Source organism: Pristis pectinata, chromosome 18, assembly GCF_009764475.1.
Source record: "Pristis pectinata isolate sPriPec2 chromosome 18, sPriPec2.1.pri, whole genome shotgun sequence".
NCBI lineage: Eukaryota > Metazoa > Chordata > Chondrichthyes > Rhinopristiformes > Pristidae > Pristis > Pristis pectinata.
The window spans coordinates 38,674,025-38,699,475 of record NC_067422.1 but is presented as its reverse complement, the minus strand read 5'-3'; the positions used below and the strand labels follow the sequence as shown (position 1 = coordinate 38,699,475).

The window sequence follows — 25,451 nt, the reverse complement described above, 5'->3', positions numbered from 1 at the left end:
AAATGTCAGGAGACAAGACCATTAGAGATTGTGAGTAGGAAAATGTAATTTGGTGAACAAACGACCTAAATACCTGTGTAAAAATATGCCTTATGTCTCAGAGTGCATCTGACTTCACATGTGTCCCCATCTGACCCACGACAACACAAAGAATATCTCAAACCACCCCAACTTGACGACTAGAAGTTAACCCATTTTGTGACAAATACAGCAAGCAGCTGAGAAAGAACAAGAGGCAAAGGGATGGACAGTGTGGTACCTTGGCTTTTTCACTAGGCTCTATGACAATTCCATTGGTTGAGTTGTTCAGCTCCCTGGAGACAACGCAGAGAAATTCAGCCTGATCTTCACTGCCATAGTTGTAGGAGGATCCGATGCTAATGAGCTGAGACAGAGAACCAGAATTTAAATACTAATACACACAAAGGGGCACCAGATAAATCACACTATTCTCTCTTACAGCCTTCCAGAATTTAATCAAATAACCCAGTCACAAATGGTAGAGATCACTATACACAGCAGCTGGAATCCACAGATCCACTCTCAAAATCCACAGATCTGAACACAAAATGAAGGCCAACTCCCCAGTTCTTTATGCAGGGAAAGCTGCACTACTGAATGTGTTGTCTTTCAGAAGAGATATTACATCAAACCTTGATACAGACTGAAGTCTGGCACAAACATCTAAGTGTTTGAAACTATCTTATTGAGGATCTAAACATCTTGTTGCAAAGCCCCAAACACCTAACATAACAGCAAATTATATTGGGGAACGATGATTTTTTTTGCTGCAGGATTGCTAGAAAGACCCAAAAAATTTACAAGACCTTCAAAAGTGGCTGCATTACAAAACAGAAAAAAAATTTCTGGTCAACCTTAGAAAATCAGAAATGTTTCTTTCTGAATATAGCTAGAGCATCCATGTTCACAGTGACAACTGGGACTCCTGCATGGGACACAGATTATAATCACAGCATTTCTAAAGGAGGATATGGAAATAGTGGTGGTCCCAGTGGATGGGATATTTATTTTACTGGCTCTTGCCAATGTAACATTAGCCACACATTCTACAATACATTACGATGGATTGAGTCTGAATGGATTGAGTCCAAATTGATCTGTAAGCACATGAACATACAGGTCAAACAACACTATATATTACCAATGACATCACCTTTTCTGTTCAACTAATATCATAAGTATAATCCATTAGTTACATGTGTCGGTATGCACGTGGGATCAAATTAGCTACTCTAGGGCAATTTATCAGTAAGCTATCTTTCATTGGAGCAGTTTCTAGGAGGAACTTTTCACAAGCAATCCCTGTATGTTAATAACACATTGGACAAATGTACCCTAATTAAAGTATTTAGTAAAACTGATGTAAAAAGATGTATTTCACTGTACGTTTCGATGTACATGTGACTAATAAAGATATCTACTGCCATTATTAATTTAGTTACTTTCACTATACTCAACTCCCAACTTGTATAACAGATCATATAGCATATTTACCACAGAAACAGACCATTCTGTAGAAAGCAGAGGGTTGTGGTGGAGGGAGTGCATTCAGATTGGAGGGCTGTGACTAGCGATGACCCACAAGGATCAGTTCTGGGACCTCTGCTTCTCATGATTTTTATTACTGACTTGGATGAGGGGGTAGAAGGGTGGGTGGGCAAGTTTGCAGACGACACAAAGGTCGGTGGTGTTATAGATAGTGTGGAGGATTGTCGAAGGTTGCAGAGGGACATTGATAGGATGCAGAGCTGGGCTGAGAAGTGGCAGATGGAGTTCAATCCGGAGAAGTGTGAGGTGGTACACTTTGGAAGGACAAACTTCAAGGCGGAGTACAAAGTTAATGGCAGGATTCTGGGTGGTGTGGAGGAGCAGAGGGATCTGGGGGTTCATATCCACAGATCCGTGGAAGTTGCCTCACAGGTGGATAGGGTAGTTAAGAAAGCTTATGGGAGGTTAGCTTTCATAAGTCGTGGGATCGAGTTTAAGAGCCACGAGGTAATGATGCAGCTCTACAATACTCTGGTTAGACCACACTTAGAGTACTGTGTCCAGTTCTGGTCACCTCATTATAGGAAGGATGTAGAAGCGTTGGAAAGGGTGCAGAGGAGATTTACCAGGATGCTGCCTGGTTTAGAGAGTATGGATTATGAGGAGAGACTAAAGGAGCTCAGGCTTTACTCATTGGAGAGAAGGAGGATGAGAGGAGACATGATAGAGGTGTATAAAATATTGAGGAATAGATAGAGTGGACAGCCAGCGCCTCTTTCCCAGGGCACCAATGCTCAATACAAGAGGGCATGGCTTTAAAGTAATGGGTGGGAAGTTCAAGGGAGATATCAGAGGGAGTTTTTTTTTACCCAGAGAGTGGTTGGGGCATGGAATGCACTGCCTGGAGGTACATTGGTCAAATTCAAGAGACTGCTAGATAAGCATATGGAAGAATTTAAAATAGAGGGATATGTGGGAGGAAGGGGTTAGATAGTCTTAGGCGAGGCTTAAAGGTCGGCACAACATGAGGGGCCGAAGGGCCTGTATTGTGCTGTACTGTTCTATGTTCTATGATTCAGTCCACACTGGTGATTATACTCCACTCCAGCTCCCTGATATCTTTCCCCATCTACTTATTTGTCTCACATATATCCATCCAGCTTCATAAAATTATCTGTACTCTTGCCTTAACCCATGAAAAACTAATTCTCATCACTTTCTGCTCTTTTGAGTTTCCTGTTTGGTTTCTTGGTAACAATCTTATATTGGTGAGCACTTTCCCACAATGCTCTATCAAAACCTTCTCCATGCATCAACCAAACTGGGTTCAGAGCATTAATTAGAGGTAAATGAGGCTACTGGTTATAGGGGCCGATGGGTTGACATGCAGCAATGCTGAGGACCGGCAGTCAATTCCCACCCTACACAACCCACAGATCATGTCCAATTCTACAAAAGGCTGCAGAGGGTCACATCTTCCTTTCAGAGCTCAAACCAAGACACCATTCTGGCTCTCGTCACCTTCAGCAGCCTCCTTCACCAAAAAATATTTCATTTCCTCTTGTCGCCAAATGCCCACCTTTCAGCAGCTCGCTGGCTATAAAATGTACACACTATACAACCTCTTTGTCAAAGAGCTCATTCTGAGCACATGCTGATCGTCCCTCTTCTATGCCTAAGTTAGTGTTTCTTTGTTAAGGTTTGTGTTTATCTCTGATTATTACTGCTTGACTATTTATGATCCTTAAAATCCCCTCAGTTTAAATACTGCCATTAGTAATTTAGTTACCTTCACCATACTCTCTCAACTCCCAACTTGTATAACAGATCCTTATGACTGAAAATCGATGTGCTACCTGCTCAAATTTCCATCCGTCCGACATCGTAGAAACCATCTGTGTGAGTTCCTCCTCCTGACACTGTAGGACACGGTAAACGTGTTTCACTGGACCCTGTAGAGTGGATGTAACACCATAAACACTCTTTCATAGTAATTCTTATTACGATATAAAAGTCAGCTACAAATACTGGGAGTAATCTTCATCATTGTTGCAGTCACGTTTATACATTAGTCCTTACGAGACAGGATGTGATCAACTACCAGTGCACTACGTGGCAGCTGTCTGGTCTGGGCTGCCAGCCAATTTCAACATGGGTTCTTACATAAAAATAATTCTTGGATTCTGATGAAGGATCTCAGACCCGAGGTGCTGACTTTTATTGTAGATTCCTACATTCTCTCTAGAAGTAGGGGATGAGTCACCTTGACCTACTGGAGCCCAGATGGTCACAGTCTTTCCACAAAGCTGTTAGTTACAGAGTTCCAGCTTTTTAACTACTTTGTTGAGAAGGAAAAGTGATACAAATGCAACTTAGCAGTGCTTTGGAGAGGTATTTGGAGTAGGTATTCTCATTCATCTGTTATCGATGTTTTTCCAATTGATAGAAGTCAGAGAATTCGGAGGTGACACCAAAGCAGCCTTGGCAAGTTGCTGCAAGGCAGGTTATAGATGGCACACATTGCACCAGTGTGGTATGTTGCCAGATGTGCAGTTTACTTTGTTCTGCATGATGTTGAGCTTCTTGAGAACTGTTAAAGTTATAGCCACTACACTTTTAATGTGCCTTGCAGGCTGGTAGAAAGGCTTTGGGAGTCCGGAAGTGCATCACCTGGTGTGGATTATCCAGCTTCTGACCCACTTCAGCAGTCACAACATGACTGGTTTAGCGGGATTTCTGGTCAATGGTGTTAACATTACCAGAAAGAATTCAACCACATTAATGGACTCGTAAGAGAATGTAGTTAAACTTTCTCCTTTATGGAAATGACCACTGACTGGTATGTGTATGAAATCAGTCTTGTCTCATCAGCCTAAGCCTGAATATTTCTGAACTCTTGCTGCACATGGATACTGAACCACTTCATTACCTGAAAGATTGAAAATGGAAGGGATTAGTCCACCAACGATCTTCCGATGAAGGAAAATTCATTGATGAAACACAGCACCACTTTAGGAATTCCTGCAGCAGGGTCCTAGGGCAGAGACGATGAGCCTATAACAATTGCAGTCTCTCTGCTCCCTATGGCTCCAGCCACTGACCATTTTTCACCCTGCTCCTACTAGATATTCTTAGTGGCAGATACCGCTTTCTTCTCACCCTCACAAAAATTAAGCTCATGTCTATGTCTGGATCAAGACTAAGAGTTCTGGAGTCCAAAAGCCAAATGAGCATTAGTGGGGAGGTTATGGTTGCGCATTCCTACTTGATAGCAATGTCACCTTCCATTGCTCTGCTGATGATTGAGAGTGGACTGATAGACTAGGTTAGATTGTTGATTTCCAGCAGGGGTTAATACTGATCACAAACAGCTTCAGCGTTCCGGGGCTGGAGATTCCCACCGCTGATCAGTCTATGGCTCCGCAGCAACGGGTACACATGTGGGAAAAAGGGCAAGCCACAAATGGAGGCAACTGTGATGGAAGCTGAAGCTTTCCAAAACACGTTGCAAGGAATCAAATGTGAGTGAGGTAACACAGAGCAACTCAGGAGAGAAAACAAGTCAGCAAAGAAACTGTTCCTTCTGATTCTGGGCAGTCTTACATGTGCTGCATGCGGCTGATAGTTACCCAGAATCTTTTTCTCATCTCTGCCAATCAAAGGGTGGTGGGGTTGGGGTATGAGCTGCTGGTCTGCCTGTAGTTTTCTATTTGTTTTATATTTAGAGTTGGTACCTTTCAATAATTCCAGTCAGGGACTGGGCAGAGTGGAAGCAAATTTTTGAGTGGCATGTCCCAAACTTATCCTGTCCCTTGAATATCTGGACTTACTGAATTCACAAGGATATGCACAGTTTAAAAAAAAATATAGATCAATCATTTTTGGGAAGCCAACCACAAACATCACTGATTCTGTAACATAGAACATCTACTCAGGCAATTCCAATCTTTGGATTTTGCCTGAATGTGTTGTAAGCATAGACTGCGTCTCAGAGAGATGACGTGAACAGTTCTGTGACAGAAACAAATCTATCCCTTCAACCAAGCAGGGAAACTGTTATTAGGCAATTTCTAATTAAATAAATGACCAAACAGTCAAGTTCGGCTCACCTGTGAAGTCCTATTCTCCAAGTCCCGAATACGTTCTTTGACCAATCGGACAAGTAAGGCAATGTTATAGAACTCTGCCTCCTCCAGCACCCCTGGGAAAACACAGATGGGTAAAGAAGCAGTTGGCCAGAGCCCAAGTCCATTAGAACAGCACGCCAATGACCAGTCAGCATTACACCAAAGAAGAATCCTACCAATCTAGCAGTTAGTCTCAGCTCTAACCCTTCAGAAACTTTCTGACATTTCCACAACTAAACATCACACTTTGCAAAGCCGTCCAAAGTTGGGTGTTAGAATCTCTCAAGTCATCAGAACCTTGGAAATCTATCCCTTGAACCAAGCAGATCAGTTCTACAGGAGCTCAGTTTTTGCCTTCACTAGCCTGTCCTGTTTGAAACTGTGGCTTAACTGCCTGCTTCCCATGCCACTAACTTACTGATGGAGAAACCCTAAATCGGGTCTGGCAGCATCACAAACCCTTGATAGGTGTAAAGTCAAAGTAATGTCGACAAACATTTACATGTTTTCCCCATCTTGTTATATTTCCAGTAATTTAACTCAACTGATCAAACAGTGAAGGCTACTAGAAAAACAGCAGAAGATACAGCCACTCTTAGCCCCTGGTATCCAACGTGCACATCCATCCAACCAAGAATACAAAAGGTTTGAGTGTCCTGGCATTTGCCTCATAGTTACACTGTTCACCTGGCTGGCTGTCTACTCTGTGGGGACTGACTCCTCATCCAGCCTTCACAATAATATTGCAGTAAAAGTGGACTTCAAAAATAGGAAAAGATCTCAAAGTTTGTAAATGTACAGAACATTTACCAAGATCTTAATTTGAAGTGCCATCATCTAACAATAACATTAGAAGTGTTTTAACAGTATGCCTCTCAATTTCTGGTCTTTAGAGATAAATTTATGGATCACAGAAGTTCTGAAGCAGCAGATACAACTTCAGATGTTTATATCTCCAATGTCCAACCTCACCCAGTGTCAAGTATCAAACTTACAAGCTCACCATGGTGTCTGTAACATTGTGTACAGATTTTCCTCATCACTGCTTCTTTCACCTTTCTCTGCCTGCCTTGCTGGGCTATAATTCCATGGCGGCCATTTGCCATCTACTACCGAGCTAATTAGTCATCTTTTAAGTGTGTATCAGCAGAGTCTATAACTACAGTGAACATCAGAACTTACCTGGTAGTTTACACAAAATTAAACATAACCCATCAACAGGCTGTTGTACTAATTCAGTACAATATAGACATTAAATCTTACAGCCAGTGGTCTGTATGGCTTTGGCCCATCCTGAATTTGTACTCCCTCTATTACAAGTATATTTTTCCTTAGGTAGGGAGACCAGATCTGTAAATAATATTCTTAATTGGGTCTCACCAGGGCTCTATACAATGGGAGAAAGACATTTCCATGCTTGCACAGATAAAACTGACACTCCAGCTACATGATTAATTTTTCCAGAATCCAGCAGTCAGTGGCAAGATCAGCATTTCTTGCCCATTCCTAAATGCCCCTGTGAGCCACCGCAGTCCTTTTGTTTAAGGTGCTCCCACAGTGCTGTTGCAGAGGGCATTCAAGGACTTAGATCCAGCAAAATGAAGGACCATGAATATATTGCCAAATCAGGATGGAGTGCAACTTGGAGGCAGTGGTGTTCCCTCGGTGGTGGAGATCATGGATTTGGGAGGTGCTGTCAGAGTAACCTAGCTGAGTAACTGCAGTGTTAGTGGTAAGCGTGTAAGAGAAAGTTTTCAGTGGGGTGTGAGGTGCCAAACAAATACACTGCTTTGTCCTGGATGGTTTGAGCTTCTTGAGTTTTCTTGGAACCACATTCATCCAGTCCGGGGAAGAGTATTCCATTGCAATTTTGACTTGTACCACGTAGAATGGTTGAATGTCTTTGGGGTATCAGGAGGTGTGTCATAGGCTGCAGAACACCTGGTCTCTGACCAGCCCTTGTACCCATAGTATTATTTATGCGTCTGGCCAATGGGAGACCTCCAGGATGCAGATCATGGAAGACTTAGTCATGGTAATGCAGTTGAATATCAAGGGTAGATTGACTTCTCTTGTTGAAGGTGCTCCATTTTTGACATTTTATGGCACAAATACCACTTGCCACTTATCAGCCGATGCGTGAATGTTGTTTCAGACTCGACACATGTAAGCATGGGCTGTCTCATTTGCTGAGGACCTGTGATTGTAATTGAACATTGCACAATCATTACTTCTGACCAAATGATGTAAGGAAGACCATTGATGAAGGAGCTGACGATGCTTGGTTAGCTATTGCCCTGAAGAACTCTTGCAGCAATGTTGTGGGGCTTGGTAGGGCTCCACTCATTGTAAAATTTTCCTTTAATGCCCAGTTTTATCAGGCTCCTCAATGCCACAAAAGGTCGAATGCTGTCCCCAATGTCATAAAGCAACTTTAGTTCTCCATCCCAATCTGACCTGGACTTTTCTGCCTCTGGCCTCTTACACACCTTCACTGCAGCCCAACTGGCCGATTAGGCATGTTACAACTGACAGTGAAGGACTCAACACTGAATTCCACCATTCCAGATTATCAGTGTGTTCAGCATGATTCAGAACTGTCCAGCTCTGATCAAAGGTCATCAACCTCCATGGTAACTCCATTTTCTTCCTCCACAGATGCTGTCTGGTGAGCATTTCCAGCATTTCAGTGACTGCAGTGTTTTGCATCTAACACTGTATTTTTCTCTCTCCAATGCCCTCATTCATCTCCCTCTATTTACACCTCCTACAGACAGGTTAGCTATTTTAAACAAGCCTTCAGCACCTCTTCCAAGCCAACACCATCACTGCTTGCGTGATTCAGTCTCTCCTGATCTCCAGCCCATTACAGACATTGCCTTTGTTATCTCTATCCCCCTGCCCCCCTCCTCTGCAACTTAAAACTTGTTTGATTTCTGATTTTTCTCCTTCTGATGAAAGATCATTGATCTGAAAAGTTAACTGTATCTCTCAAGAAATACTGCCTGCTCTGCTGAGTATTTCCAGTATTTTCTACTCATTTTTCAAAAAATGAGATCTTGTTCTGTGTACGTTTGTCGTAGTTCCACAGTCTTGTGATACAAGTGAGAACATGTCATAAAGAATATTAGTGGCTGCGTTTAAGATTTCAATGTAAAAGCAACTTCTTAATAATTAAAAACTAATGCAAGACTCGTGTATCCAACCTATCCAGGGTTCTTACTTTTTTAATTCAGTCTCTGTCACCTTGATAATCCAGCCCACACGGAGCTAACAATCTGTGTCTGGGTCAATCTAGGAGTCTAACGTAATGTCCATCTGAGTGTTTTCACCAGTATCTGAGTTACTCTCCAGCCAACCTCCCTGTCAACATTCGGATTATATTTCAGCAGGTATTCAGCTCTCACCCTCCTCTGCCAAGTCCTTGTTAATGATCAGTTTGCCATGTCGAAGATAGTTGAGGATTGGGCCAAAGTAACTTGGATCTCTGTCAATGAGATAGGCACCAGTTTCATCCTGCAAAACAGAGAGACAAAACAGATTGCAAAATTGACTACAATGTGAAAGTGGCTCACAGTCTCTGAGCAAGTTTTGAATATGGACTGTGGTGAACAAGCAAACTTGCCTTAATTATAAGTGTGGAAAAACACAAAAAGCCTTATTACAGGCTATATGAGTTCTCTCTCAAGATATGCATCACCAGGGTACAAATCTTTCACTGGAGAACTCTAGAGTGCAGATCTGTCACTGTGTAACACTGGCATGCAGTACTGATGTGTACAGGTCATCCACTGTAATGGTCTGCTGTATCAGGCTATTATTGACTTCCTTGATGAGCAGACATTCAGTTCCATTTTTTCCTAAAAGGGCAGGGAATTTGGTGGCTGAGGAACAGATCATACTGGACTTCAGGAACCCACCATCGTCATTGTACACTTCTGGTAAAGGTCACTTGGAACAGTCTCAATCAGGAACAGGTACACATGAGTTACACACACAGTAAAGCGTCCTCCACAATGTCATATGAAACATTCCGAAGGCGTTGACAGCATGGATCAGTTACAGAGTAAAACTCCCTCCACACTACCCTGCAGCCTGTTCAACAATAAGGCTGTTCCTATATCCCACAGCACCTATTCTCACCCTGTTGATGAGATTCCCAACTTACAGCCCAGGAAAATTGAGATAACTATAGTGTAAAGCTAAATGTACGATATCCTGTCAAACACTCCTGGGCAGGGACAGCGATGGGTTAGGTACAGGGTAAATCTCTCTCTACGGAGTCCTGGCATACACTCCCAGGGTAGGGACAGCAAGGCTTAGAATCTGAGTAAAGTTCCCTCTGCACTTCGGGTCAGCGACCCTTCACCAAATGGGACTGGTTTCTCTTTTCACAGAGGCTGCTTGACTGACTGAGTGCTTCCAGCAATTCTGTTTTTGTTTGAGGCAAGTGATATGCTGGTGGTGTTAGGAGAGGATTTGAGTCCTGGAGTAAAGATTTCTTACTGCAGTTATTTAGAGCCTTGGTGAGACTGCATCTGGAGTATTATGTAGTTTCAATTTAAAACAATATATCTGTCAAAGAGGGGTCTCGCTTCCCATATTTTCTTGTGACATAGGAAACAGCCATCAGGGCCCATCAGGTCTATGCCAGCTTTCAGAACAATCTCTCCTATTCCCCATTTATTTTCCTGTAACATTTTCTTGCACATGTTCATCAAGTCCTGCTGATTCTCCTGAAACACACTCATACTAGAGGAACTTTACAGTCAATTAATCCATCAATCCACACATTTTTGGGATGCAGGAGGAAACCCACGCAGTCACAGGGAGAAAGTATAAAACTCCACACAGACAGCACTGGAGGTCAGGATGGAACCAGGTCCCTGGAGCTGTGTAGCAGCATTACCTGTCAGACCAATGCGCTGTCTCTATGCCTGAAGATTCACTGGACTGGTTTTAGGGATGGCAAGTTTGGTAAGGTAAGCAGGCAAAGGCTCATTTCTTCATCCAAATTCAAATTCCCTAGCCACCATGTGGGATTTGAATTCTCATGTCCCTGGATCAATGGTCCAAGTGCCCAGTAATTTAATTACTACTGTACCCACGTATAACCAGAAGGACAGGAAAATTCATTGGAGGGATTATAAAGCACCAGAGAGAGGACAGAGATCTTCAATAACCAGGGAAAGGGCAGCCTGGGCCTGTGGACCCAACCATTGAATTCCAGAGGTGAGGCAAGAGTAACTGCCTTTAAGACCAAGGCAAGATTTAACTGAGAGAGGCATTGACGAGGTTTAGTAAAACTGAACTCATTGTCCAGAGTTACAAAGTGAAACAGTTGTGATTAATGGAGACCAATCACCTCAGCCCCACGGCATTGCTGCAGAACTGTCTTAGAAACAGCCACTTCCATCTACCTCAATGATTTTCACTCCATCTCAAATCAGGTCATTTGTTGATAATTCCAGAGTTCTGTTCCATTCAAAACTACTCTGATGATGAAGCCCATTCTATGCTTCTGTACTTTCAGACTTTGGTGATATTCAGACTCAGCTGGTAAGTGCAAGTATAATTTGTGCCAGGGAATGACACTCTTCCAACAAACCATCTCCTCATGGCATTTAATGGAATTACCATTGCCGTATTCCCGCCATCTTCATTTTAAGAGTTACCACTGACCAGAAACTAGAATCACAAAAACATGACTGGCACAAATGCAGATCAGAAGTTTGCTGACCTGCAACAAGTAGCACCTCCTGACTCTCCTACAGCCAACAGCCTCCAACAAGGAATATGTCAGGAAAACACTTAATTACTTTGGAGGGCTGGAGCTCTAACAATACCCATCAAACAAATCAGCCCAACTGATTGGTGCACAATCCCAAACATATACTCCCTCACAACCGACACAAGATGACCAGAATGCATACTTCCTACAAGATCAGAGAGAAACAAAGGACTAGATCCAGAAATCTAGATGGAAGACACAATGATGCTGGAGGAACTCAGCAGGCCAGGCAGCACCCGTGGAGAAAAGCAGGCAGTCAACGTTTCGGGTCAGGACCCTTCTTCAGGACTGAAGATAGGAAGAAGGCGGAGCCCAATATGTGGAGGGAAAAGCAGAGCAGTGATAGGTGGACAAAAGAGGGGAGGTGGGGTGGGCGCAAGGTGGTGATAGGTAGATGTAGGTAAGAGATAGTAATAGGCAGGTGTGGGGGAGGAGGGGAGAGTAGATTCACCAGGGGATGGGTCAAAGGTAGGGAGGAAAAAAAGGGGGTAGAAAAAAAAGGAGAGATAGACTAGGAAAGGGAAGACAAGAAGAGGCCTGGTGGGTGTGGGAGTTACCTAAATTGGGAGAATTCAATGTTCATGCCATTAGGCTGCAAGGTTCCAAGATGGAAAACGAGGTGCTGTTCCTCGAGTTTGCGTTTGCAATTCTCCTGGCAGTGGAGGAGGCCGAGGACTGACATATCAGTGATAGTGTGGGAGGGGGAGTCAAAGTGACTGGCAACGGGGAGATGCAGGTCACGGTTACGGACGGAGAGCTGGTGTTCTGAGAAATGGTCACCTAACCTGCGTTTGGTTTCACCAATGTAGAGGAGGCCACACTCTGAGCACCGAATGCAGTAGGTGATATTAGGGGAGGTGCAGGTGAATCTCTGTCTCACCTGAAAGGACTGTTTGGGTCCCTGGATGGAGGTGGTGTAGGGGCAGGTGTTGCACCTATGGCGGGGACAGTGGAAAGTTCCCGGGGTGGGGGGGAGTGAACTAGGGAGTTGCAGAGAGAGCAGTCCCTGTGAAAGGCAGAAAGGGGTGGGGTGGGGAAGATATACTTGGTGGTGGGGTCCTGTTGGAGATGGCGGAAGTGGCGGAGAATGATGCGTTGAATATATAGGCTGGTAGGATGAAATGCAAGGACAAGGGGGACCCTATCCTTGTTGGGTCTGGGAAGGGTGGGAGTGAGAGCAGAGGTGCGGGAAACGGCAGAGATATGGGTGTGAGCTCCCTCGACCACAGTCGGGGGAAGCCACGGTTAGTAAAGAAGTTGGACATCTCAGATGTCCTGGAGCGGAAAGCCTCATCATGGGAGCAGATGCGGCAGAGGCAGAGAAATTGAGGAAAAGGGATAGTGTCCTTGCAAGAGACAAGGTGGGAGGAGCTGTAATCAAGGTAGCTGTGGGCCCACCCTACAGTGGATCTGCTCTCTCCTCCTCCCCCACACCTGCCTATCACTATCTCTCACCTGCATCTACCTATCACCACCCTGTGCCCACCGATCACTGCTCTGCTTTTCCCTCCTATATATTGGGCTTCCCCTTTTCCTATCTTCAATCCTGAAGAAGGGTCCTGACCTGAAACATTGACCACCTGCTTTTCTCCACGGATGCTGCCTGGCCTGCTAAGTTCCTCCAGCATCATAGTGTTTTCCTATCTACAAGATACACAGGATCAACTCACTTAAGGTTCTTTTACAGCACTTTGCAAATCCCTGACCTCTACCGTCCAGAAGAACAAGGCAGCAGGCACATGGGAACACCACCCTTGCAGGTTCTACTCCAAGTGACACATCATCCTGACTTGGAAATATGTCCCGGGTCCTTCATCATCACAGGGTTTAAATTCAGAAACAGCCTCCCCAACAGCATCGTAGGAGTACCTTCACTGAAAGGTCTGCAGCAGTCCAAGGCGGCGGCAGTTCACCATCACCTTCTCAAGAACAATTTGGGATAGAAACATAGAAAACCTACAGCACAATTCAGGCCCTTCAGCCCACAAAGCTGTGTCAAACATGTCCCTAAGAAATTACTAGGCTTACCCATAGCTCTCTATTTTACTCAGCTCCATGTACCTATCCAAAGGTCTCTTAAGAGACCCTATCGTATCCGCCTCCACCACCATTGCCGGCAGCCCATTCCACGCACTCACCACTCTCTGAGTAAAAAACTTACCCCTGACATCTCCTCTATACCTACTCCCCAGCACCTTAAACCTATGTCCTCTTGTGGCAACCATTTCAGCCCTGGGAAAAAGCCTCTATCCACATGATCAATGCCTCTCATCATCTTATACACCTCTATCAGGTCCCCCCTCATCCTTCGTCGCTCTAAGGAGAAAAGGCCGAGTTCCCGCAACCCGCTTTCGTAAGGCATTCTCCCCAATCCAGGCAGCATCCTTGTAAATCTCCTTTGCACCCTTTCTATGGCTTCCACATCCTTCCTGTAGTGAGGCGACCAGAACTGAGCAACTTTTACCGATGCACCATAGAAAGCATCCTATCTGGATGTATCACGACTTGGTACGGCAATTGCTCTACCCAGGACCGCAAGAAATTGCAGAGAGTTGTGGACACAGCCCAGTGCATCACGGACACCAGCCTCCCCTCCTTGGATTCTGTCTTTACCTCTCATTGTCTTGGTGAAGCAGCCAGCATAATCAAAGACCCCACCCACCCGGGACATTCTCTCTTCTCTCCTCTTCCAACGGGTAGAAGAAACAGGAGCCTGAGGGCACGTACTGCCAGGCTCAAGGACAGCTTCCACCCCACTGTTTTAAGACTATTGAACGGTTCCCTTATACAATGAGATGGACTATGACCTCACGATCTACCTTGTGACCTTGCACCTCATTGCACTGCACCTTCTCTGTAGTTGTGACACTTTATTCTGTACTGTTATTGTTTTTACCTGTACTACATCAATGCACTCTGTACTAACTCGATGTAACTGCACTGTGTAATGAATTGACCTGTACGATTGGTTTGCAAGACAAGTTTTTCACTGCACCTCGGTACAAGTGACAATAATAAACCAATACTAATACTAATACCCAATCCTGGCAGCATCTTTGTAAATCTCCTCTGCACCCTCTCTATGGCTTCCACATCCTTCCTGTAGTGAAGCGACCAGAACTGAGCACAGTACTCCAAGTGGAGTCTGACCAGGGTCTGATAATAGCTGCAACATTACCTCTCAGCTCCTAATTGTCGATGGCCAGTGAATGCTGCCTTGCCAGCAGTGCCCACACCTGTAGGTGAACGGGTGAACCACACCGGTAACCGGACCAGCAGGACCACCGCATGGAGTAACAGGGATCATTTATCAGCCAGAGGTCATCAGTTATTAATCACCGAGGAGATGGGCGGGATTATTGGTCTCCATGGAAACAGACAGGTAACAGGTTGCCCTGGCGACCAGTGGGCCCCCTTGGTTACCATGGGGATGGATGGGACTGTCGGTTATCATGGGGAAAGGTGGAGATTGTCCGTTACCGTGGGGACAGGTGGAGATTGTCTGTTACCATGGGGACAGGCGGGGTCTCCATGACGACGGATGGGCCGAGTGGCCGCCCTACCTTGTCGGAGTCCAGGTCGGGGTCCTCCTGGCACAGGCGGCACAGGAAAGACTTGGGGTCGCGGCACAGGGTCTGCTTGGTGCTGATGAAGTAGGTGCCGCCCACGTTCAGCCGCACCCACTTGTTGCCGGGCCTGTCGGCGGGCCCGGGGGAGTCGGCGCCCTTCCCGCCCGCGGGCCCCGAGCTCTGCCGCTCCGCCATCACGCCGCCATTTCCGGAAGTGGGGCGGCGCCGGGGGGCGGGGCCTGCCGAGCGGTTTCCGCTTCCGCCCCCGCCCCCGCCATCTTTGCGCCCTTGGTGGACTCAGGAGTCCGTCCCCTGTGAGTGACCGGGGGGAGGGTGGGGGGTGAGTGACCGGGGGGAGGGTGGCGGCAGGGGCAGGGTGAGGGGCAGTGACCGGGGGGAGGGTGGGGGGTGAGTGACCGGGGGGAGGGTGGCGGCAGGGGCAGGGGGAGGGTGGGGGGTGAGTGACCGGGGGGAGGGTGGCGGCAGGGGGAGGGTGGGGGGTGAGTGACCGGGGGGAGGGTGGCGGCAGGGGCAGGGTGAGGGGCAGTGACCGGGGGGAGGGTGGGGGGTGAGTGACCGGGGGGAGGGTGGCGGCAGGGGCAGGGTGAGGGGCAGTGACCGGGGGTGGGGGAAACGTGTGGGGGTGAGGGTGGTTGCAGGGTGAGGGGCAGTGACCGGGGTGGGGTCAGGGGTAGTGACGGGGGGGGGGGGATGTGGGGGTGAGGGTGGTGGCAGGGGTGGGGGTGAGGGGCAGGGGTAGTGACCAGGGTTGAGGGGGGGTGGTGAGGGTAGGGGTAAGGGTAGTGACTGAGGGGAGAGGACGTGGGTGTGAGGGTGGTAGCAGGGTGAGGGGCAGTGACCAGGGTTGGGTGGGGGGGGAACATGGGTGTGAGGGGGGGGTGGTGGGGGACATGGGGGTGAGGGTGGTGGCAGGGGTAAGGGCAGTGATCGGGGGTGTGGGGAGGACGTGGGTGTGAGGGTGGCGGCAGGGGTGAGGGGCTTGAAGGTATGTGTGTGGGTCGGAGGTAAGGGAAGGGGTTGGGGCTCAATGTATGCAGGTGGGAAGGAGGTGATGTCAGGGTAAAGGGTGGGGGGAAGGGTAGGGTGGGCGATGAACGGGGGTAAGGAGTAGGGGGTGAACGTGTGTCTGTGGGGGAGGTACGGTCAGGGTAAGGGGGTGGGGGCAAAGTTTAAGGGCAGGGGCTGAATGTATGTGGATGGGAGCTGAGGCAAGTGAGAATTTTTTAATTCATTTTCAGGGATGGGGCATAACTGGCAAGGCTGGCATTTACTGCCCCTCAGGAGGTGGTGGTGAGCTGCCACCTTGAACTGCTGGTGAAGGTCTAAACCCTGGAGCTTCAGGGGTTGCAACATTTAGATCCAACCGTGCTGAAGTACTGGCCATATAATTCCAAGGCGGGATGATCTGTGGAGGTTGTAAGGGAATCCACAGTTGGTGATTTTATGATCCTGCTACTTCTGTCCTCCTCGTGGTAATGGTACACACTGCAGGCAGTGTGTAAGGGTGGTGGATGGGGTGCCAGCCAAATCCATGTAGGATCTGTGTTGTCCCAGGTGGTGTTGAGATTCTTGAACAACAAACAAGATGCTGGAGGAACTCAGCGGGTCAGGCAGTATCTCTGGAGGGAAACGGACAGTTGACATTTTGGGTCATGACCCTTCATCTGGCAAGGGTGTTGACCCGAAATGTCGACTGTCCATTTGCGCAGGATACCCAGACTCTGACCAACAATGGTACGTACACGGCTGGTTCAGTTGAATTGCCGTTGAATGGTGATCCCCCAGAAAATTGTTGGTGGGGGACTTGGTAATGTCATTGAAGTCAAAGGTAGGTGGTTAAACTTTTAAAAAAAAAACCCAAGTGCCAGACAATGACCATCCCTAACAAAAGAAATATTAACCACCTACCTTTTACGTTCAATGGCATTAACATTGGAGAGTCCCTTATTATCAATATCTTGGTAAGTGTGATTGTTACTTGCCACTTATTAGCCCATGCCTGACTGGTCTCTAAGTCTAGTTGCATTGTAGCCTGGATTCCTTCATTTGCTGAGGTTGTGAATGGAGTTGAACATTGTGGAATCATCAGTGATCGGCCCCACTTCTAGACCTTGTAATGCAATGAATGCCCTGGCTGAAGATGTTTGGGTCTAGGATACTCCCTGAGAAACTTCTCCAATGATGTCCCGGGACTGGAATGATTGAAAATGGTTTTGTGACAACCATTTTTCTGTTTTATGAGTTATGACTCTGACCATTGGGATGTGTTCCCTTTAATGTCCATTGATTTCAGTTTTATCAGAGTTCCTTGATGTCAAGGGCAGTCATTCTTTCCTCACCTCTCCAATTCAACACTGGTCCACATTTGGACCAAGGCTGTGAGAAGAGTCGTTCAGTTGAAACCAAAAGTGGGCATTGGTGGACAGGTTATTGGTGAGTAATGCAACTTGATGGCCCTGTCAACAACACCTTTTATCACTGAGAGTGGATTGGGTGGAGATAACTAGATTGGATTTGTTGTACTTTTAGTGAACAGGACACACTTGGGCAATTTTCCATACTGTCCAGTAGATGCCAGTGTTGTAACTATTACTGGACTGGTTCTTCAGTGCTACAGTTGGGATACTGTCTGGTTCAAGAGCTTTTGCTGTATGCAGAGCTCTCAGCCATTTCTGGATGTTATTTGGAGTGAATACAATTGGTGAGCCTTATTTCTGGTATGGCACAGAACTCAGGAGGAAGTCGAGGTGGATCTTCTGGCTGAACACTGCTCTGAATCTTTCAAACTTCAGCAGTTATGTGCTGGGCTGTGCCATCGATATGAGTGGGGATGTTCTTTGAGCCCCATTCTCCTATGAGCTGGATTTGGTGGGACTACAGAGCATTGATCTGATCTGTTGGTTGTAGATCATTTAACTCTGTTATTGGCTGCTATTTAGCATGTGCGTGGGCTTATATTGAAGCTTTCATTAAGCTAACACCTGATTTTTGGTACACTTGGTGCTGATCCCCATCATACCTTTCTGCACACCTCATTGAACCAGGGTTGAGGGACATACTGGGTCATGAGGTTATAGGTTGTGGTGGTACGTTCTGCTGCTGTTAATAATTCACAGCACCTGGTGGATGCCCAGTTTTGAGCTGCCAGATCTGTTCTGAGTCTCTCCGATTTTGCACATTTGTACTGCAATTGTAAAGATAGTCCTTGTGGAGACAAAAATTCTTTGTGACAGTCATGTTGTCATGTATAGACCAGAGGTAGAGTGGTGAGGCTGAAGTCTCTCATCCAGACTACCTTTTGTATCCTTGCTATTTTTGGTGTTTCTTCCAAGTTTTGCTCAACGTGGAGGATTCTTCGGCTGAGGGAGGACAGTAGGTGGTAATCAGAAGCAGGTTTCCTTGCTGCGTTCCCTTTCTCACATTACCTGTGTCCTCTTTGATAAAGATCCTGGTTTGGGGGATGCTGTAGAAGTTGCATGGGCAAGCCGTTTGCACCCAGCAGATGGTGCACAGCAGAGACATTGTCCTTCAGTGATGATGGGAATGAATGTTTTGGAAGGGGAACGAGGTACAAATTAAGTAGGCGCCTTTATCCTGGATTTTGTCGACCTTCGTGGGGAGTTGTATTCAAGCGAGCTCTATGTTCAAGTGTGATGCTCTTGACTTGTGCCTTGTAGGTGGTGGGAAATCTTTTATGGTGTCGGGAGGTGAGTCACTTGCCACCATCTGAAATTCTGTTCAGTGGTGACCTCCAGGATGTTGATGGGTGATCTGGAGATGGTAATGCCACTAAACACCATGGTTAGGTGCCCAGAGTCTCTTGTTAGAGTTGGTCATTGACTGGCACTCTTGTGGCACAAATGCTATCTGCCACTTATCAGTCCATGCCTGAATATTGTTCAGGTCTTGGTGTGTGCAGGCATGGATCTGAGCCGTTGTGAATGGTATTGTCTAATCATCAGTGAGCATCCCCACCTCTGACCTTATGACCAAAGAGGGCTATTGATAAACAGTTGAAAATGATTGTGCCTGGAACTCGGCCCTGAGGAGCTCCTGCAGTGATCATTGACCTCTGACAACTGCAACCATTGTCCCTGGTGAGAGTGGGACACTGGGCAAAAAAGCACTGAGGAAGCAGAGCAGCAGGGTAGGATGGTAAAAGGAGGTGGGAGTAGCTGTAATGGATGAACCAGACCCGTGAGGAGGAGATGATGTAGGGGCAGGTAGCAGGTGGTTGGCTTGGGTAAAGTTGGGCTGTGAGAGAGTTTTTGTGTCTAGGTGTGAATGTTGTAGTGTTAAAGTGGTTCCGCGCTGTAATAAAGCAAAGACAAACAGAACCAAGGAGCGTACAACAAGCACTTTATTGTTCTTTCGCTAGTGGGAGTGAGGGATACAGAGAAAGAGTAAACAGTGTAACCCGAGCTCTGTACTGATCCTCACTCAGAGATTCAAATGCCACAGTCCCTCTTTTATACTTAAAACAAAGAAGCCTATGTACTGAGTTTTACACACTAAGCTGTGCTAACGATTATCTTTTCTTAATTATAATGGTTTACTCCTCCCTTTATTATCCGTTATTTTTGTTTATCGTTAAGCACTTTGTAACCCAGCAGCAGTTCATCATGTTACAATCTGAAGTCACGGACAGCTCCAGGTTCCAAGGATAACTACTTACCGCAACCAGCTCGCAAAGACAAGGGATACTCCTTTAACTACTTCTTTGATTCACACAAGACACCTGGACATTGTGTATCTCTACTATAGTCATGCCATGGTTAGGCCACAGCAGCTGGATAACATTACCCCTTATGTTCTCAGTTACATTTACAGTAGAATGAGAGTTGTTGTGATATTGGGACAGGTAAAAATAAAGTTATAGTAAGCATGTGGGAGTGGCAGATAAAAATCACCATTGAAGCTCCAAGTATCATCACCCTGTGGGTAGTTGAGTTAGCACAGCAGCACCTGTACGCATGTTATTGTGAGGGATTCTCCAGCATAGTGACCGTGTTACCTTGGTTTCCCTGGTGTCACACTCTCTGATTTTCTTCCTTTCTAGACAGCAAGGATGTCGAGCCGAAGAGTTACCATGAAAGCTGTTGACTGGTTGGCGTTTGGCGAGCGGGTCCCACCCAACCAGAGAGCCATGTTCAATGCACTGAAGACTCGAAGTGATGCCCTGTCTGGCCGGTGAGTGCCCTGTAACTAAATGTTCTTCCGGTTCACAGATGTAAACTCACAGCCAGTTAATCCTGTCACTCCAACGAAGAATCTTTTGTCTTTCCCATCCCAGTGAATATATGTTTTCCTCAGAGAGAGGGGGGGGGGTAATGATATGATCAACTACGTCTGGCACCCAACGCCAATATTAAGCAGTTTAGGGCAGGTTTAGCAATGTCTAGATACACAATAAAGCTTCCACTGCACACCTCCCAGGGCAAGTCATGTGTGGATTAAATACATTGCATTGGTGCTGCACATTGTGTAATTCAGATCTTTAGGCTAACTAGTCCATACTGAGGTTTGGGAAGCACTTTGGGCTCCTCCCATTCTTTTAATCTTAACAGCTTAATCCTTAAATGTTTATGTAGCTTAAATGGATCCATGCTATTCACCTTAGTTTTGTGGTAAAGAATTCCATGCTTTCATCTGCTAGTAAAGACATTTCTTCTGAATTCCTTGTTTGATTATAAGATTTTATTTCTTGCAAATTAGAAAATGGCTAAAGCTGCCTGTGTTCAGAACTATCAAACTCTCCCAGCTTTCTTCCGAGGCTTAAGGTTGACCATTGTGTGTCAAAAGGAAAGTGCAATAATATCTCCAATACCACAGGTTAGCTGGTATCTGTGGGAAGGTAGAGCTATCGGGAACAAAATTCACAATAAACTGGGGTTACAGGAGTATCTGTGTGGCGGGGCGGTTCTCTGGTTGTAACCTCTTGTATGTTTTGCCATAGGTTGACGTCGCTTCCTGAGAAACCTCCAGCCATTGACTGGAGCTACTATCGGAAAATGATTGTTAAACCTGGTATGGTGGATGAGTTTGAAAAGAAGGTGAGGGGGTGGTCCCACGTGGTTTTGGAAAGCTGTAAGTCTTTGAAAAAGCAGGGAAGCCCAAAGAACATCTTCCTGTGTGTTTTGTTCAAATCTGAACACATTGAGAATCTACCAGAATTTGGATAGACAAAGTATGATTAGGGGGAGTCAGCATGACTTTGTGCGTGGGAAGTCGTGTTTGACGAATCTTTGAAGAAGTAACCAAAAGGGTAGATGAGGGTAGGGCAGCGGATGTTGTCTATATGGACTTCAGCAAGGCCTTCAACAATGTCCTGTGTGGCAGGCTGGTCTGGAAGGTTAGGTCCCATGGAATCCAGGGAGAAATAGTTAGGTGGATTTAAAATGGGCTTAGAGGTAGGAAGCAGAGGGTGGTGGTTAGGATATTCTCGAATGAAGGCCGGTGACTAGTGGTGTGCCGCAGGGGTCAGTGTTGGGACCCTTGTTATTGGTTATTTATATAAATGATTTGGATGTGAATGCACAAGGCTCGATCAGTAAGTTTGCGGATGACAGGAAATTAAGAGATGTTAGTGAAGAAGGTTATCATAGATTACAGGGGGATGTTGATCAGTTAGGGAAGTGGGCTGAGGAGTGGCAAATGGATTTCAATGCAGATAAGTGTGAGGTGATGCATTTTAGAAAGTCAAACCAGTGTAGGACTTGTAGTATGACTGGTAGGGCACTAGGGAGTGTAATGGAACAGAGGGACCTAGGAGTACAAGTTCGTTGAAATTGGTGTCACAGGTAGACAGGGTAGTGAAAAACTGGCCATCAGTCAGGGCATTGAGTATAGGAGTTGGGACATGTTGCAGCTGTACAAGTTGTTGGTGAGGCTGCACTTGGAGCACTGTGTACAGTTTCGGTCACCCTGTTATAGGAAAGTCGTGGTTAAACTGGAAAGAGCGCAGAGAAGATTTATGAGGATGTTGCCAGGATTAGAGGGCCTGAGTTATAGGGAGATGTTGGCCAGGCTGGGTCTTTATTCCTTGGGACATAGGAGAATGAGGGGCGACCTTATAGAAGTGTTTAAAATTATGAGAGGCAGAGATAAGGTGGACGGTAACAGTCTTTTCCCCAGGGTAGGAGAGTCTGAAACTAGGGGGCATAGGTTTAGGGTGAGAGGGGAAAGATTTAAAAGGGCAACTTTTTCACACACAGGGTGGTGAGTATATGAAACGAGCTGCCGGAGGAAGTGGGTGAGGCAGGTACAATGGTATCATTTAAGAAGCACTTGGATAGGTACATGGAGGGGTGGGGCTTGGAGGGATATGGACCGAATGCAGGTAATTGGGATGAGCTGGGTGGGCACTGTGCTTCCACCCCAATAACTGTACGGTCTTCTGGGAGAGGGGAAGGAAAAAAGAGCCATTGCTAAAGGAAGTAGAAAAAAATCTGGGCATTTCCTCTCTGACACCCACCATCACAATCATGGCAATCAAAACCAGACCATGAGATTGCGTCGCATGTGCATAGGTAAACTGTACGGTCTTCTGGGAGAGGGGAAGGAAAAAAGAGCCATTGCTAAAGGAAGTAGAAAAAAATCTGGGCATTTCCTCTCTGACACCCACCATCACAATCATGGCAATCAAAACCAGACCATGAGATTGCGTCGCATGTGCATAGGTTAAATGTAAATCCACATCAGCTATTTAGTGAGATCTTGCCCCAGGCAACGAGCTGAGGTCCTTAAAGCCTTGTAGAGTCAACACCTATTGGCCAGCGGCCATTCACTGATCCATCTGGGTACATTTAAGAGAAATGTGGATTTTGAATAGCAAGTGGGATTAGATGATGGTGGGTTGGAGGAGGAATGTGTGGAGCTTAACACCAGCACAGTTGGGTTGACTGGCCTTTTTGTGATGCACCTTCAAAGTAGCTGTTGGTAATATTCCTGCTCTTAAGGGGTTTAAAAGCAAATCCACCAAGTCCCAGTGAATTCAGAATTTCTGTACAGTGGGGAGTATTGCAACACAGTTATCCTACTCCAACATATTTCTGAGTACTGTTCCCCCCCCCGGGCTACCACAGGGTTCTATTCCTGACAACTGTTTGTAACCTGAATGGTTGGTTGGAAGTGTGGCTGCCTGGCAATATATTTAAATAAAAACATTGGTCAATCATGGGTAATGTGTAGTTAAACCGGAGTGTTTAACTCAACCATTCAGATATTGCTGTGAACAGAGTTCCCATACATCAGAAGGTACCTCAGCCCTGCAGCAGCTGGCAAACCTATCCCGCCAATCTCCCAAGCGCTCTTTTGTATGTATGGGTTGTTCGTAAGTTGGGTGTTCGTAACCTGGAGAGTACTTGTATCCGATTTGGTAAATGAGTTTGTATGGGATTCCTTAGTGATTCAGTTGGTAACCATAATTCCAGTCTGTTTGATAGGAGGGAAATGGGTTGCAGGAGCATCTGTGACTGAGGGATTGTTGCTTTACAGTTTTTTCTCTCTATCCTCCCACACCCTCCCTTCTCTTACCCCCTCCCTCCCACTTACAACAGTACAATGCTTTAAAGATTCCAGAACCCATCGACACACAAGCTGAGAAAATTAGTACTCAGGAGCAAGAGGCTGTGAGTAACATCTTGTCTTAATACTGACCTATCGTGTTCAAGAGTCGAATGGGTTCCTTTAATGCACTGGATTAACATTTGATTAACAGCTGCTTTCTGTTCTGCAGAATAAGAGTGCTGAGACCTATTGCCAGGCTTCAAAGGAGCGGATTTCCAAATATGAGGAGGAGGTAATGCAACCCTGTGTGAATTCTCCAGCGACTACTTGTTGTAAACCTCCAGAGTTTTTCCCAGAAGGTGCTGACTTACTGGGCCATGGGGTACAATTCACCAGCAGTCAAAAACTACAGCTGCTGGAAATCTGTCACAAAAATAGAACACGCTGGAAATATTCAGCCGAGCAGGCAGCATCTGTGGAGCAAGGCAACATTTCATATCATTGACTGTCCACCAGAGCTCCAGTGAAAGATTGTCAACCTCAATCAGGATTACCCTGCCACAGCTGCTGCCTGGCCAGCTGAGTATCTCCAGCATAATGTTATTAATAACTTGCCAGCATTGTCTGTGGTACACAGGCTTCACGGGTGCCGTCTCTCCTGAGGATGTGAGGCCCATTGAATCTGTGTACAGGTTCCATGTTGGTGGGGATGCTGCACCTGCTGTGGGTGGTAGGGAAGGAAGACAACATTGCTGGTGTCTTGTCTGTGTTCCTGAGGCGGTGGGTGGAGTCTGACACTCAGCTGTGCAGGTATTCTGGGCTGGGACAGCACTTAACTTGCTGGCTACAGACTTGCGTGGATTCCACGAGTACTGATGCTCACTGGGTTACGGGTCTGCTTTCTCAGTTTGTGGGGGCTCCAGTACACGTTGGCCTTGCTGTTGATTGCGCTGGAGAACTCGTCCAGATTATCCAGGACCAGCTAATGGAGTTGCACTCAGTTAATGGATAAATTTTGGGGAGAGTACAATGTAGCAAAGGCCAGAACATGATTCACGGTTTGTGTAGCTCAGGGCGTGATCACAAGGTGGATGGATCTGGCAAGGTGTACAAGCTCTCCATGCAGACACAAGAGACTGTGGATGCTGGAAACTGGAGCAAAAGCAAACCGCTGGAGGGACTCAGAGGGTCAGGCAGTATCTGTGGAGGGAAACGGACAGTAAATGTTTTGGGTCGAAACCCTTCACCTGGACTGAAAGGTAGAGGGCCAGTGCAAAGGGGTGAGGGGAAGAACTGGCAGGTGATAGGTGGGACCAGGTGGTGAGGGTTGAGAGGCAGAAGGATGAGGGAAGTTGAAATAGCGACAGAGGCTGGGAGGTGATAGATGGAGGCAACAGAGGGTTGTAGATGGTGGAATCTGATAGGAGAAGGTGGAGCATGGAATCAAGTGAGGGAGGTGGGGAGGGCAGAGGGGACCCAGTGGGAGGAGTGTCTGGGTGATGGGCAGATGGAGTAGGTAGGGGAGGGGAAAGAAACAGGGTGATGGGGGGGGGGGCAGAGGGTTTATGTAGGACGACCTGCGTCAATCTGGTGGAGGGAGAAAAGGGACAGGGGAGCAAGTTACCTGAAATTGCAGAATCTAGTGTTGGATTTCCCATGGTTAGACCTATAACATCAGGTTATTTCTGCGTAAATGCATATTTTCCAACTTGTTCCATTTGCTATGTTTCAGCTCGCGAAATTCAAAAGCATGGTTCCGTTTGACCAGATGACCATCGACGATCTGAACCAGGCTTTCCCTGAAACCAAGCTGGACAAGGAGAAGTATCCCTATTGGCCTCACAAGCCCATCAATGAGCTGTGACAGTCCCTGTGCTGGCTGCAGATGTAACTTTATTTTAAAATAAAGCAATGTTCAGAGTTGAA

General features: G+C 46.4%; 2 protein-coding genes across 2 annotated transcripts in view; one reads left to right on the top strand and one right to left on the bottom strand.

Annotated features, from left to right (window-relative positions):
* The window catches only part of LOC127579893 (BTB/POZ domain-containing protein KCTD2-like), an 18,360-nt gene extending 3,123 nt beyond the window's left edge, over positions 1-15,237 (bottom strand). Inside the window, exons 1-5 of the mRNA XM_052032937.1 lie at positions 14,991-15,237; positions 9,044-9,152; positions 5,619-5,710; positions 3,366-3,461; positions 260-385 (exon numbers count right to left, since the gene is read on the bottom strand). Of these exons, the coding sequence (XP_051888897.1) occupies positions 260-385; positions 3,366-3,461; positions 5,619-5,710; positions 9,044-9,152; positions 14,991-15,191 (624 nt within the window). The 5' untranslated portion in view covers positions 15,192-15,237. The remainder of the gene's footprint in view (positions 1-259; positions 386-3,365; positions 3,462-5,618; positions 5,711-9,043; positions 9,153-14,990) is intronic.
* Positions 15,170-25,451, top strand: atp5pd (ATP synthase peripheral stalk subunit d). The gene is made up of 6 exons (XM_052032938.1): positions 15,170-15,310; positions 20,077-20,207; positions 20,974-21,070; positions 23,576-23,647; positions 23,755-23,817; positions 25,258-25,451. The coding sequence occupies exons 2-6, from the start codon at positions 20,086-20,088 to the stop codon at positions 25,387-25,389; spliced, it is 486 nt and encodes a 161-aa protein (XP_051888898.1). The 5' UTR covers positions 15,170-15,310; positions 20,077-20,085; the 3' UTR covers positions 25,390-25,451.

Bases quoted from the DNA above. Each gene is read 5' to 3' on its own strand.
- atp5pd (XM_052032938.1), top strand. From the start codon at position 20,086: ATGTCGAGCCGAAGAGTTACCATGAAAGCTGTTGACTGGTTGGCGTTT. The intron at 21,071-23,575 runs GTGAGGGGGTGG...CACTTACAACAG, and splicing joins TGGATGAGTTTGAAAAGAAG to TACAATGCTTTAAAGATTCC. The intron at 23,818-25,257 runs GTAATGCAACCC...GCTATGTTTCAG, and splicing joins TTTCCAAATATGAGGAGGAG to CTCGCGAAATTCAAAAGCAT.